A 15,718-nucleotide genomic window follows, 5' to 3' on the forward strand; every position below is an offset into this window, starting at 1 on the left:
TCGAAGTCCAACTCCTTTTTAAATCAAACCAACTGATTGTCTAAACTTCTGAACACCCTCAATTTGCCTGTTATGACAGAAAGCAAAAAAACAAGTGTGAAGGGTTCACTAGAGCGGTGTAAATCTAAAAAAACACACACACAAAAACACTTCTTTTAACATATTTTAACTGGGCACCATCATATCCCTGATACCAAAAGAAGGGAAGGACTCTAATGATTGTGCCTCAAATAGACCCATTTTTATTCTGAATGTTGACTATCGTATATACACAGGCAATTGTTTTATGAGGCAGAGAAGTTTAAAGTTACATTGGTTTAATACTGTGGAGAATAGTTATGTCTGATCTCATTAATGTTGAAATGCACGGATCATATTGGCAGTCACACATTCATAGTCATTTCAGTTCATAAAAAATATATTTACAACAGGTTCAAACTATGTACACTGTCCTCTCTCAGGACCCAGGACAGCTCTCGAGGCCCATCATGCGGACCATTTCTCCGGCGCACCTGCGGGCCCCAACCTCACACTGGCTGGTCGTCACGGCAACTTCACTGCCCCCAAATTTGGCACATAAGGGGGCGGAGTCTGGGGGACAGTCTGACACTCTCTGGCAAATGCATGTATCTAAAGATTATGAAAAATAAAGATTATTATTAGATTTACAAAAAAAAAGTATTATAGCAAATGTGTAATCCAATTTAGTATAATTATTATTATGCTTTATTCAACAAATTTGGACGCTTCACCCATCCAACCAGTATCTTCCGCTTTTTCCCCCGCACAGGCAGCAGTCTGAGAGGCTCAGACTTCCCATTACACAAACACTTCCTCTCTGAGTCAGCAGCTGCCCCCCATGGCCTCTCCAAACTCCTCCCAGTTCTATATTTTGGCCTCTGGAACCACACGAGTTGTGGAGCACTTGGCCTGCCAATACCTGTCAGTTTCCTCAGGAGTCCCACGGGCCAACAAAGTCTGATAGGCCTCCTTCTTCAGCCTGACGACATTCTTTTATATATAATAATTCCCTTCTCACCCTCCGTGGGTGGTCTCATTCCATTTCTAAGCTCGGGTCCTCAACCAGAAGTCGGGGAGTTTGAGGGTTCAAACTTCACTGCACTTTTCTAGCTGGAGACCCCAAGGACAAAGTGGGAAACACCTCCAAAGGTGGTGGAGAACGACCGAGCCAAGGTCCTCTGGGACCTCCAGATACAGACACAGAAAGTCGTGGTGGTTGACATTGCAGTGCCATGGGATGGAAACATCCGGAAAAAGGAACATGAGAAACTAGAGAAATACCAAGTCTTCAGAGAGGAGCTGGAGAAGGTCTGGAGCGTGAAGGTATCGGTGGTGCCTGTAGTGACCGGAGCACTTGGGGCAGTCACCCTCAAACTGGAGGAATGACTCGAGCAGATCCAGGAAAAACATCAGACATCTCGGTCCAGAAAAGTGTAGGAACAGCAAAGATACTGAAGAACCCTCAAGCTCCCAGGGGCCTCTGGTAGAGGACCCGAGTTTGAAGGGGGAGAAAACAGAGACCACCCGCGGAGGGTGAGAAAGAGTATTTTTTATATATAAATGGATGCTTTAAGGAATAATGGAGGATTTTTCGCCGATTTGAGAATTCAAGCGGAAGCACGCTACAGCCTCGCTGCTACACGTGCGTTTGTTTATTAGCGCAACTGATCGCATCGCATCTCTCGTCTCCTTAGATTTCCGTCTCTTCTGAGCTCGAACTGTCTTTCTCTGTCTTAATTTTGTCCTGTACACTGAGGGAACTATATTATAATAGATTCATGCGCTTAGACACACACCGGCATATCAAACACGCATGTGCAGCCAGGGAAACGTGCTGCTCTCCTGGGGACGAGCCAACGAGGCTGCAGGTGTGCAGTAGGTGCCTCCTATGATTGACATGTGAATGAACTACTCGGCTGTCCATGCCACGAGGAAATTAGACTCAGATTTGGCGCCAAAAATCCTCCATAATTCCTTTAACTAACAAACAAAGCCACAGTCCACGGCTTCGGTGAAAAACAGCCCACCTAACCACGCCCACATCAGACCAAGTCAAGGCGCCTAGGCTTTCACTGACCGTCACAGCTGGTCCCGGGCCCACAGGCTTTGCACGATGGCTCCTCCCATGAGCACTGGTCATCTGAGAGCAAAGTGAAGTTCCGCCCCAAACAGCGCAGTGCCCCCAGCTGGCACAGCCCCAGACTGCCCTTGAACAGGCCCAGGTCAGCACAAAGCAGAAGGGACGGCCTGGACGGGAACAGGACAAGAGAGAGAGGGACTTGACATCTTCTGTATAGAAATGTACGTTTTCAAAAAGGTTTTCCAACTAACCAACTTCTTTAGCTTTTAACCATGTTATAATGATGTTTAATTAAAATATATCCTGCTTATTCAGTCTACATTATACAATTGGGCAAAAGCTCCAAAAGCTAATTTTAAAGGACATACATTATGCAAATCATCATCAAAAACATACCTGGAGTAGCATTTAGCTTCATTCACGCTAGTTTGATGAATACTGGTTAGAAAATCCTGTCCTCTCTGAGTTTCAAAAACACTCATTCTTTCAGAATCTCTGTGATATCTGCCGTTTCCTCGTTAACTGACGTAGTTCAGACTTCCAATTGAAGCCCCAGTGTTCAGATAATTCCTGTTAACACCTACCCCTTATTTCCACCTAGTGCTATGTACTAGCATGGGATGATTCTAAAAATTCAGACTGGTGATCGTATACGTAGGGCTCTAAAATGTCAACATTTTCGACAATAAAAACGCGTAAATGAGAATCTGCGGCTTGTTATGATGAAATGACACCATGAGGGAGGGGCCTGTCAGGAGGCGCCCATTTCTGTGTCTTTATATTGCGGTTCACAGAATGTTAAATAAGTATCTATGTATTAGTGTTCACTGGCTTGTGCATGAGCGATACAAGTGTGTTGGTAGAAAAGTCTAGGCAATTCAATTGACGGAATTACGGCGCATCTGACTTTCTATTGTTGTCACCCAAAACTAACGTCCAGAGCAGTTGATACACGTACTGAAACATTATTATTGACAGATAGTGTTTTTTTACCTCTTTGTTGTGAAATCCAAACTTGGTCAAATTGGCAGCGGAGAAGGGCTGATGCACAACTTTTCTTTTCATGTATATCATGTAGCCTTGTGTTCTATATATGCCTTTTACACGCCTCAAACATAAATAACATGGGGAAAAACCTTGCCTTTATAAACAGCACCTAATGTCTGTGTTACTGAGAGTGATGCTCTGTTACTGTAGAGGAGTAATATTGCATATGATAACAAATACTAGTGCTATTTTAAGTAGGCCTATAATTCCTGTATGATAAATATTCTGAAAAAGAACAATGTTGTGTGAACCGTGATGCGTCGAGATTTGGGGTTAGTTCAAATCAAATCAAATCATTGTTTGTAAGAAATGCATCTTAAATGAATCAAATCGTAGCAAGTGTGTTGAGGTGTGCATCATATCAGACAGAGATCTGACATTCCCATAATCTGACTGCATATGTTAGAGTTTCATACTAAAACCAAACTATAATAAGTCCCCTTTAATGTAGTTTCTCTTCTTCTGTAGTAAATGGCGGCACTTACGGGCACTGGGCAGGCATCTTGCAGACACAGCCTCTGCGTCCGACACGCTCCCACAGAGCACAGTGCAGTCCAGAGGGAGGAGGGGGGGGCGTGGAGACTGAGGGCACAGCCAAAGTAGAACGCACAGGTCAGGGTAATCATGACATCAATCTGTCCAGAGTCTACAGGTGGAAACTGTACCACAACCTGGCACATGACACATTTTCTTTTCATTAGGCCGCCCCAAATAAATTGTCTGTTTGCTGTAACCCGAGTCAACATTTTTCAAGTGGCTCGGACGGTAGGCAAATTCTTATTTTTTTTTTACTTTGAAGGCAAAAAAAAAGATCAAAATTTTGCCATTTTATGAGTCGGAGTGACCACCAGGGGTCAGGCTTCAACAGTCCAGGGGTCAGGCTTCAACAGTCAATGACGGAAAACGTCTCTCTCAACCCGATCAGGAGACTAAATCTCACGATTTTAAGACATTTCAATCGACCTTTTGTACGCCGCTATCCTTTATTTTGGTAGCGAAGGCGAGCGGGGGGAACATGCGGGGGACAGGGGCGCCGCGCCGTTTGTTGTGATGACGCTACTGGGCGTGTGTCAATCCCAGAATGCATTGCTTAAAACACCCTGACAGAGTCTGGCATGTCCTATAGACACTTTAGTGGCGCCGACGGGTTGACTTCATATTCATATCTGAGGAATAAAGTCTGGCGGTAATGCAACAATTGGATGCCAACCGCCATAACAACAACAACAACAACAACAACAACAACAACAGGGGCACCAACTTGTTAAAGGCAGTTTGTCGTCACTAATTCCTGGTCTGTTTCGTCACAGACACATGGGGGGAATGACTATGACGACGCACATGCGTTGCGCAGTGCGTTATTTTTGCTATAAGGATAACAAGCGTGATTAAAATATTCAACACGGTGGATAAGGGAAGTCCGGTCGGTGAGTTGGCGAAATAATTGAAAAATAAAAGAATTCAACGTTTTTTCGATAAAATGCTGATAAAATGTTTTTAGTCGGCTAGTTTCACGCCGGGTCGGTCGGGTTACGGCAAACAGACATATTATTTTGCTCAGCCTAAGTATAATGTTTTTGTGCAGTGTCCCTGATCAAATAAACAAATGCAAATTCAAAATTCAAATCCGCAGATTAAAGGTTGTGTATGTTATTATAGTCATTATATATCTGTGTCTGTAAATGTGAAGTCAAGTTCAAGATTTTACTGATAACCATTGTAATGTAACATTATGGAGGAGGAGGAAGAGGAAGAAGAATTCTTTAGTGGATTTTGCTGTCAAATTGCAGATTTGTTGACCTGGCTTTTGGTTCATATCTTTAATTACTGCACCAACTACATGAAACAAAAACTCTAAGAGAAGAAATGTTTGTGGAGCCAATCCTTAACAAATAATGTGTATTTCTATTTTGTACATGTCTTTCAAAAACAGTAAATCTCCCTTAGAGTTCTAAAGCCCACCATCTGAGACCATGACATCATCAAATTATAGAACATGAGTAAGTCTCTGTTTTAGTATTGATAAGTATCTGGGTATTTGTGGTGCTACATGTGCTTGTGAGTGAGTTGCAGTGTACCTGCTTTGCAGCGTGTGTTCTCGGGGGACGGGGACCACTGCAGACTGGAGCTGCACATGCTCTCAAACACGTCCCCGTCCAAGGCCAGGCCCGTGGCACAGAACAGGGAGACGCGCTCGCCCATCTCATAGCTCTGTTTCAGGGGCGTGGCTCGGACGTTAGCCTGGAGCTCCGGAGCCGCACACACAGACTCTGGGGGTGGGAAACCTCACATTATTAGCATTTAGTTTTACAGTGTTCAGGTACTTTTTAAATAATCGATAGTAGTTGTCGGCGTGCTCGTTTATGAAAGAAAGGGCAAGTATCAAATCAGTTAGAATGAATCAAATGTTTAATCCCTGTCAGTACAATTCTAATACAGAGATAACAGAGCGCTTATCGAATGTGATTGGCGACTTAAACGGGCGCTCCGGACACACCGCTTTCCCTGCTCTGCTGGTATATTTATAACATTTCGATATGGGGCGTAATATGAAGGGTGACGCCTCTCTCAGTATTCTTCCACTCGCCGTTCTATCGCACAGAGAGGCTCTTCTTTGGGCTCGTCTGCAGCTTTCTCCCTATCTAGGAATGTGGTCTGTGTGAGGCCCCTCCACAGTCTCAATTCAACTTAGAATGACTAAGATTAATACAATCTAGCAAAGTTAATATATTTGGTATACCCTTCATCGTGATTTTTGTATATAATCATAAGAACCAAACCATTTGTTTGTTTGGTCACAGTCTCAATAATGATGAATAGTCGTTGAGTGATTTTTTTTTTTTTTGGACAATAATTGTAATATTACAATTTGATATGGTCACATCCCTAGTGAGGGGAAACTGAGCGAGATGGAGCAGGTTAATCAGCTGATCACTAGATAACTTGTTTTAAAGGCCTTTTCTGTTGTGACTTTGGGTTCATGGTGAGATGTTACTAGTATTGTATGTGTTTTTTAATAAATTACTGACTGCGCATAGGATTTCACTGCAATTAAGGTGTAGCAGCTAAAGAAAGTAAAAGTAGAACCAAAGAAAATAAATACATTTTGGATTCTCACATGCTCCAGTAAAATGTAACAAATATGAGTTTATTATGGACATTCCGGTATAACTTAATGTGTTTTATTTAATGGGCCCATTGTTAGGTATTCCAAGAAGTCTCTGAATAATAAACATGTTTTCTTCATAAACAGATCTCTTTTCATAAACTCACTTAAATGCACATTCGTCTTTTCAAATATTTCTTATAAAATCCTGTTCCGAAATTAAGACGGCATATTTAAATACTATCGTTTAAACTTTAAGATAATATTTAGATTTATTACAGGAACATATGCAATTATTATATTTTACAAGAGCTGAACATAATAGTTTGTTTTAGAGATTTGGGTGAGATAAACTATAATCTCTTGGGCTCAATGTCCAAATATTTTATCTTTTGTGTGTGTTCTTTTTAATTTATCCATGAGCGTATTTTGTGTGGCGTTCTGTATGTAGTGTTAGCGTTAGCACCGAGTTTCGCTTGCTGGGCGATGGAGCCTTTGGCCTTTGTGGTCCACAGAGGCCACACGCAGGGGCGATTCTAGGGAGTGTGGGGGCCCTAGGCAGAAATTCTTATTGGCCCCTAAATCTTTGCGGTCAGTAAGCACAACCAGAAATAAACCATATATTAAGCGCACGGGCGGCTTCGCGGGGGCCCCCTAGTGGCCTGGGGCCCCAGGCAATTGCCTGGTATGCCTAATGGGATGCAGTGCCTCTGCCCACACGGAGAAGCTACCGCCATCTGCTGGGTCCTTCGAAGGATGCAGCCGTTGAATTGGAACACAGTGTGTGGAATGGAAAGTCTAGGTTTCCCTGCTACGACTGCTGCCAAGCCCCAATGACCCAGCCCCAGTGTGACCCAGCCCCCATGACCCAGGATGGATGGTCAGCAGACTGACCTTCACAGTGCCTGCTTCCTGTGCTCCATGTCTGCTGCTCTGTGCACGTCGCTCTAGCGCCGCCCTGCAGGTGAAAGCTGTGGATGCAGGAGAACTCCACACTGTCCCCGACCAGGTACACGTCTTTGGGGCTCTGGACACATGTGGAAACAGACAAGAGATTAGTAACAGTAACTGACATAAACACCCTCATCAACACGAATGGCCCCATCGCATTTCTTTACTCACCCTCGATTCCTCTGGGGTGAGGAAGCAGAGGAGACACAGTGAGGATATTTCAGCATATTTATTTTCTGATAAATGTATTTGGACATTGTTTGAATGTTACATTTAACAAAGATTCTGTGTCATGTTTAACATCCTTGATCCTTTACTGCTGTTGTAATAATACAAAATCCTCAATGTGAGACAAATAAAGTGATATTATTTTATCTTCTGCCCCGCCCGTTATTTCCTTCCCTTGTGTCCTCAGAACTTTGGGACTCTACTTAATATGGTGCTGTTGATTGACAGCTGAAGGATCGAGGAATTGAGGAGACGAGGAGAGGAAAGGAAGCAAGGACAGAGAATAGAGACTCCAATATAAAGCTCAATGTTGATTCATTGAAGTTCCTCCTTCCTGTCACCTGTCTGCCGCTGTCAGCCAATCACAGCCAGCTACCTCTGACGCTCAACCAATCACCTATCATCAGTGGTGAAAGAGTAAAAGTAAAAGTATCACATATAAAATCTATTTAAAGAACATGTTTAAGATTTCCTTTTTAAAGTAAAAAGATGTTCATGATTTTTGGGACTATTTAAGAATGAAATGGTGATTTCTCAGTTTCTAGACTCTATGGGCCTTATTTGGCCCCTGAACTTAGCGTTAACGGGAGCCGGATAAAGAAATAAATGAGTGGGTCACAGCAAAGGAGAAGCGTGTTATCGTTCAACAAGTGAAAAATGACCAAGAACGTTGATCTGTGTGATTCCTTCAATGGATTTTTGATTTTGTTTAATTTGTTTAATTTTGTTTTGAGAGCTGGCTTTCACTCCTGTGGGATGGAGCGTATGTCCGTGTGGTTTTCCCAGTCTGATCGGGCCAAACAAGGACTAAACCAGGTCCAGAACTGGGAGGTGCTGGGCAGAGAATGCTCCGCAGTCTGCGTAGCACATCTCGGTTACCCACGAGTTTTGAAGTCTTTTAGTTACAATTCTGTTCTTTCACAGAGTTCACCAGACCACGCCCTTAATTTGCCACGTCTCATATTCTGGCATGAGCCCACCTCTTGTTTAGAGTCCCATGTCATGTGCTCTCAGGAGTCACGCCCACACTAGATTTCAGCAAATGAACTAAAGATGTTAAAAAAGACATTATCTGGTCACAATTCAAAACAATCACTATTAGAGAACAAAACCAGATGTTTGTATGGGGTGAGTAGCTTATTGATTCCCTTATAAGATAATAATCCCCTTATAAAAATAATAAAACGTTACCTGCACATAACCCAGTCTAATAATTTGACATATTGGTAACCTCCTGGAACAACAATACATCATCCTCAAATATAATACATCCATGTCCATGGTGTAAACGTTCTTTTGGTGCCCATTGTGTGTGAGATTATAAAAATATACTACATTTCAAGTGGACCTGCGTGAAACGAGACAAATGTACTACATAAGTGGTGTGGCCTCCTACATATGTATATTTTTGTGTGGTCAAAGGTAAGACTTGAACTCAAACCCTTTAAATAAATACAGAAAGTACTTTTCAGTCCTTTGAAAGTACCCAGCAGCGCTCACTGCTCCTGATCTCCCTAAAGCCAATGTGGAAGAGGTTCCTGTATTGTCACTTATCTATCATTTTAATTAGAAGTGACAAAACAGGCACCTGTTTCTTTTCTTTATACTTTCTATCAATGTACATGTACAAGTTCTTTATAGAGCACTGACCCGCACATAACCGTTGGCGAGAGGTGGAGGAGGGGGGCACGTCTTTGGAGGAGGCGTCGACAGACCCAAACACTGGGGCTCCATCAACCTGCAAAACCCGGGAAACAGGAAGTATCATGTTTGTTTATGCAGAGGTATATACAGGAGAAACATGATGTATTTTATGTAATGTAAAATATATGGTAAAAATATTTCATTGAGATTAGCGTCTACACGCTACACGAAAAGGCACAGGATAATGTAGCCGGTTTTAGCAACATGATGCTAACAGCTGGATGCTTAAGGCTGTGAAGGAGGAGAAAGACTGACTTGAGGTAGTCCAGGTTTGGGTCCTCACACGGCCCCCGTTCCTCACTGGCCCCTATGCATTGAGCACCGCCTCCGCGGGGGGCAGGGTTTGTGCAGCTACGGGTGCGTGACCTCTGACCTCCAGAACATGGGCTCCAAGCCGTCCAGCAGCTCCAGCCCCCGTGCACCACTCCTGAGATAAACACATCAGAACTTTCGTGTGAAGGACGCACATTCATACTGGTTCCTGGACGCTGTACAGACTGCAGAGATACTGGTTCCTGTACGCTGTACAGACTGCAGAGATACTGGTTCCTGTACGCTGTACAGACTGCAGAGATACTGGTTCCTGTACGCTGTACAGACTGCAGAGATACTGGTTCCTGTACGCTGTACGGACTGCAGAGATACTGGTTCCTGTACGCTGTACGGACTGCAGAGATACTGGTTCCTGTACGCTGTACGGACTGCAGAGATACTGGTTCCTGTACGCTGTATGGACTGCAGAGATACTGGTTCCTGGACACTGTATGGACTGCAGAGATACTGGTTCCTGTACGCTGTACAGACTGCAGAGATACTGGTTCCTGTACGCTGTATGGACTGCAGAGATACTGGTTCCTGGACACTGTATGGACTGCAGAGATACTGGTTCCTGTACGCTGTACAGACTGCAGAGATACTGGTTCCTGTACGCTGTACGGACTGCAGAGATACTGGTTCCTGTACGCTGTATGGACTGCAGAGATACTGGTTCCTGGACACTGTATGGACTGCAGAGATACTGGTTCCTGTACGCTGTATGGACTGCAGAGATACTGGTTCCTGGACGCTGTATGGACTGCAGAGATACTGGTTCCTGGACACTGTATGGACTGCAGAGATACTGGTTCCTGTACGCTGTACGGACTGCAGAGATACTGGTTCCTGTACGCTGTATGGACTGCAGAGATACTGGTTCCTGGACACTGTATGGACTGCAGAGATACTGGTTCCTGTACGCTGTATGGACTGCAGAGATACTGGTTCCTGTACGCTGTACAGACTGCAGAGATACTGGTTCCTGTACGCTGTACAGACTGCAGAGATACTGGTTCCTGTACGCTGTACAGACTGCAGAGATACTGGTTCCTGTACGCTGTACGGACTGCAGAGATACTGGTTCCTGTACGCTGTATGGACTGCAGAGATACTGGTTCCTGGACACTGTATGGACTGCAGAGATACTGGTTCCTGTACGCTGTATGGACTGCAGAGATACTGGTTCCTGGACGCTGTATGGACTGCAGAGATACTGGTTCCTGGACACTGTATGGACTGCAGAGATACTGGTTCCTGTACGCTGTACGGACTGCAGAGATACTGGTTCCTGTACGCTGTATGGACTGCAGAGATACTGGTTCCTGGACACTGTATGGACTGCAGAGATACTGGTTCCTGTACGCTGTATGGACTGCAGAGATACTGGTTCCTGGACGCTGTATGGACTGCAGAGATACTGGTTCCTGTACGCTGTATGGACTGCAGAGATACTGGTTCCTGTACGCTGTATGGACTGCAGAGATACTGGTTCCTGTACGCTGTATGGACTGCAGAGATACTGGTTCCTGTACGCTGTATGGACTGCAGAGATACTGGTTCCTGTACGCTGTATGGACTGCAGAGATACTGGTTCCTGGACGCTGTATGGACTGCAGAGATACTGGTTCCTGGACGCTGTATGGTCTGCAGAGATACTGGTTCCTGTTCCTCACAGCAAACATTACACCGCGGTCTGATTTGAACCTTAAGTTGCTTTTGCAATATATCTGTGTTAGGGCAAAACAGACTTTGCTCAACTACATGGACCAAAGTTGGGGCCCCTTAGTTTCAGATCGGATTTGAGTCCTGTTTCACTCCAGGACATTCCTGGTTCAAGTTCTGATTTCTGGTACAGATCTGCCCTGGAATGCTTGTATTTCTCAGCAATACGTTTGCGAGACATAGTCATGGGAAAGATGCTGATCCTAGAGTCAAATAAATACTGACAAGATCGAGTGTATGTGGATTGATGGACTGATCAGCTCTCTGTCTTACCAGGCTGCTCTCCTGTGACGACGCCCAACTCGCAGGAGGGCCCAGACGTCCCAGGTCTGCACACACAGGTGCACTGGGCTCCTGAGAGCAGAGGGGCCCCATTGTTCTGGCAGGGCCTGCAGTGACAGGGGTCTTGCTCGGAGAGGAACTGCTCCAGTGCCCGTCGGAGGTAGAACTTCTTCAGTCGTGCAGCTGCAGCCCTCGTGCAAGGGCTGCAGCTGCACAGAGCAGGTAGAGGAAATCAGGTTAACAACATAACTACCCATTCATTGAGGTGTTAGGAGGCTAGTATTGTAGAATATGAATTTTAGTATTTTATTGCAGTTTTTCTTATTATAAAACTTAGCCCAAATTTGACCAAAAAATGCAGGTGGTTTTAAAAAGTGCTTTTATTGCACTAAAATGTGTCCTCACCTTGAGCGGGCTCACATACTAATGAGTCATACTCATTAAGAGGTTGTTTCTTTGGCTATAATAGTCCACAGTAAAACCTATCTATCTCCATGAAGAATGTTTTAACTTCTTTTACCATGAAATGAGGCAGGTGTCTTCCAGCTAAAGTGTCACTTTAAAAAGGCGTGTCAGTGATAGTGTTTTATTTCATGGTTTAGGGGAGTATATCTATTAATAAGATATATATATTTTTCCCCATCTGGTCTTTATCTTTAACGTTTTGGTTTTTGGAGTGCTCTTTGTCAGGGCCAATCCCAGTGTGTAATATTTACCTCGTTACACAGTCGGGTTGAATGTCGAATACTGTGCAACAGAACCACCCGGCTCCTCTCCTATGGCTGATGTACATTGAGTCATGATCTATTTTTTTTGAATCTTGAATGAACACCAATCCAGAGGAGTTTGGACAGCTCTAGCTGCCTCTCTGAATCATCAATCCATCAATGACACCATCACTATGAATAAGCTGTTTCTCGAGTGAGCGGTGCTGTACCTTGGGCTCGATGACCTCGGGGAAGTCTTGCACAGAAGCTGCCCAGTTGTCATAATGTTCTCCGTTCCGCTCGGGATTCTCCAGATCCAGAACTGACAGGGCTGAGATCAGGGACACGTCTCCTCCAACAATCTTCACCTTGATGGGCATGCTGCTGCGCCGGAACCCTGCTCAGACACACACCGGGTTTTGTATTAGCTGCCAGTCAAATACAATTACAATAATGTGAATATATTGGAACTATATTCTATTTTCAACTAAACTAGATATTGGCCATAAACCTGGTCAAAACAGGTGACAATACATGATACAATACATAAACGTCACACATAGTTTTATTTGTCAAATAATAACTTCTGTGACATTAGATCAGTCTCGGCCCAGTGTACAACATAGTTTCTAGGTAATAATTATGAAATTACCTAATATGATGTGAAGATTTACAATCAGGAAGTAAAATTATAAAACAAAAAAATGATATGATTATTTTTACTTTATTTTATTGTAATTTAAGTATATAAAAAGAAAATGAAACAAAAAGACCAGAGAGCGAACAGAAGACAACAATCAAATCCAGTAGATGGAAAATAATTAATACAAACCACTTCCCATTTAGTCCACGGTCAAATTTGTTAATTTTCCAATCAAGTCGAATTGTAATTTTTTTTCCAATTTGTGAATGTCCAATATAATGTCAGTCCAGTCCTTGTGTCATCCATCTTTTCCCGCTGCCGTCAGGAGTGTGCCTCCTTTAACGCTAACGGCATGAACCCAATCAAACATACTAACAACAATGAAAACGGAGAAAATGGATATCACATACTTATACAAGAAACGCATTGAAGTGATATAGAACATAAAAACATAACCACTGTTTTAAAACATTGTACTATTCATACAATAGAAAACACAAGAGGAGTTGTAATAACGGCAGATATGTAAAGGAACTATAACTATTGAAAGTGCATTCTCCACCAGGGGGCGACATCACTTTCTATACAGTATAGAACCCTAATCTATGGAAGCGATTGGAATCTTCATGTCCAACCGACATTGTGCCACACTCAAAGGGCACGGCAGGAACAACGAAGAACTAATTCTGTAAACGAATGAAGAATATACGAGTGAGTGACATCATTTGCAGAGGGGAAATCTGTTTCTATGTGTTTCTGTGTTTCTGTGTTTGTGTGTTTGTGTGTTTGTGTTTCTGTGTTTCTGTGTTTATGTGTTTATGTGTTTCTGTGTTTCTGTGTTTGTGTGTTTGTGTGTTTGTGTTTCTGTGTTTCTGTGTTTATGTGTTTGTGTGTTTGTGTGTTTGTGTGTTTGTGTGTTTGTGTTTATGTGTTTCTGTGTTTCTGTGTTTGTGTGTTTGTGTGTTTGTGTGTTTGTGTGTTTATGTGTTTATGTGTTTATGTGTTTATGTGTTTGTGTGTTTGTGTGTTTGTGTGTTTGTGTGTTTGTGTGTGTTTGTGTGTTTATGTGTTTGTGTGTTTGTGTGTTTGTGTGTTTGTGTGTTTATGTGTTTATGTGTTTATGTGTTTATGTGTTTATGTGTTTCTGTGTTTGTGTTTCTGTGTTTCTGTGTTTGTGTGTTTGTGTTTCTGTGTTTATGTGTTTATGTGTTTATGTGTTTCTGTGTTTCTGTGTTTGTGTTTATGTGTTTCTGTGTTTCTGTGTTTATGTGTTTCTGTGTTTGTGTGTTTGTGTGTTTGTGTGTTTGTGTGTTTGTGTGTTTGTGTTTATGTGTTTCTGTGTTTCTGTGTTTCTGTGTTTGTGTGTTTGTGTGTTTATGTGTTTATGTGTTTATGTGTTTGTGTGTTTGTGTGTTTGTGTGTTTGTGTGTTTGTGTGTTTCTGTGTTTGTGTGTTTGTGTGTTTCTGTGTTTGTGTGTTTGTGTGTTTCTGTGTTTCTGTGTTTGTGTTTCTGTGTTTCTGTGTTTGTGTGTTTGTGTGTTTGTGTGTTTGTGTGTTTGTGTGTTTGTGTGTTTGTGTGTTTGTGTTTCTGTGTTTCTGTGTTTCTGTGTTTGTGTGTTTATGTGTTTATGTGTTTCTGTGTTTGTGTGTTTGTGTTTATGTGTTTATGTGTTTCTGTGTTTCTGTGTTTCTGTGTTTGTGTGTTTGTGTGTTTGTGTGTTTGTGTGTTTGTGTTTCTGTGTTTCTGTGTTTGTGTGTTTGTGTTTATGTGTTTCTGTGTTTCTGTGTTTATGTGTTTATGTGTTTATGTGTTTCTGTGTTTGTGTGTTTGTGTTTCTGTGTTTATGTGTTTATGTGTTTCTGTGTTTGTGTGTTTGTGTGTTTATGTGTTTATGTGTTTATGTGTTTGTGTGTTTGTGTGTTTGTGTGTTTGTGTGTTTGTGTGTTTGTGTGTTTGTGTTTATGTGTTTATGTGTTTATGTGTTTGTGTGTTTGTGTGTTTGTGTGTTTGTGTGTTTATGTGTTTCTGTGTTTGTGTGTTTGTGTGTTTGTGTGTTTGTGTGTTTGTGTGTTTGTGTGTTTGTGTGTTTGTGTGTTTGTGTGTTTGTGTGTTTGTGTTTATGTGTTTGTGTGTTTGTGTGTTTGTGTTTATGTGTTTATGTGTTTATGTGTTTGTGTGTTTGTGTGTTTGTGTGTTTGTGTGTTTATGTGTTTCTGTGTTTGTGTGTTTGTGTGTTTGTGTGTTTGTGTGTTTGTGTGTTTGTGTGTTTGTGTGTTTGTGTGTTTGTGTGTTTGTGTTTATGTGTTTATGTGTTTATGTGTTTATGTGTTTATGTGTTTATGTGTTTATGTGTTTATGTGTTTATGTGTTTATGTGTTTCTGTGTTTCTGTGTCATCTCTCTCAGCATCTTGTTCCAGGGTTTGTGGATGAGAAGAAGATTTTAAAGGCAAATATCCTCTGGGCCGACGCCATCTCAGGGCCTTCTGGATGTTTCTCCAGTACCACAGCGTCTCACCACTTCACTTCTATGTAACTACAGGCCTGTTGTAGATGACCAGCAGAAGAGTCCACTCACCGTCACTGGACGCCAGCGCCTGCGTCAGCCGGTCACACGTCACCGTCACCTTCTTCCTGAACAGGCGCCGCTTGACTTTTTTCCAACACCTCTGGTACTCGATGTCTGTGGTGCCTGACAAACAAAGGGCCGAACTTGAGTTGTACTAAAATTGTAGTATTTACGCCATCCACACACTTCAATCTCAATCTATTCACTGCCTTTTGTGGCATTAAGGTGTTAATAAAGGCCAGAGAGGTCACAGATTCTGTTGTCGTGGCAATTGTTTGAGTCAATGCACCGCATGGACACACTCAACCATTGATCATTATTCTGTTTGTCCCACCTAAAAGAAG

General features: G+C 42.7%; 1 protein-coding gene across 1 annotated transcript in view; it reads right to left on the reverse strand.

Moving 5' to 3' along the window:
* Positions 1-400: 400 nt before the first annotated feature.
* Positions 401-15,718, reverse strand: part of c7b (complement component 7b) — a 31,440-nt gene continuing 16,122 nt past the window's right edge. Inside the window, exons 6-15 of the mRNA XM_072455485.1 lie at positions 15,384-15,497; positions 12,351-12,560; positions 11,448-11,639; positions 9,393-9,564; positions 9,084-9,171; positions 7,149-7,281; positions 5,227-5,418; positions 3,634-3,730; positions 2,099-2,268; positions 401-630 (exon numbers count right to left, since the gene is read on the reverse strand). Coding sequence (XP_072311586.1) covers positions 458-630; positions 2,099-2,268; positions 3,634-3,730; positions 5,227-5,418; positions 7,149-7,281; positions 9,084-9,171; positions 9,393-9,564; positions 11,448-11,639; positions 12,351-12,560; positions 15,384-15,497 — 1,541 coding nt within the window. The 3' untranslated portion in view covers positions 401-457. The remainder of the gene's footprint in view (positions 631-2,098; positions 2,269-3,633; positions 3,731-5,226; positions 5,419-7,148; positions 7,282-9,083; positions 9,172-9,392; positions 9,565-11,447; positions 11,640-12,350; positions 12,561-15,383; positions 15,498-15,718) is intronic.

This window comes from Eucyclogobius newberryi, unplaced genomic scaffold (assembly GCF_026437365.1).
Source record: "Eucyclogobius newberryi isolate DKJ021-1_F unplaced genomic scaffold, fEucNew1.0.hap1 SCAF_2, whole genome shotgun sequence".
In the NCBI taxonomy this organism is placed as follows: domain Eukaryota; kingdom Metazoa; phylum Chordata; class Actinopteri; order Gobiiformes; family Gobiidae; genus Eucyclogobius; species Eucyclogobius newberryi.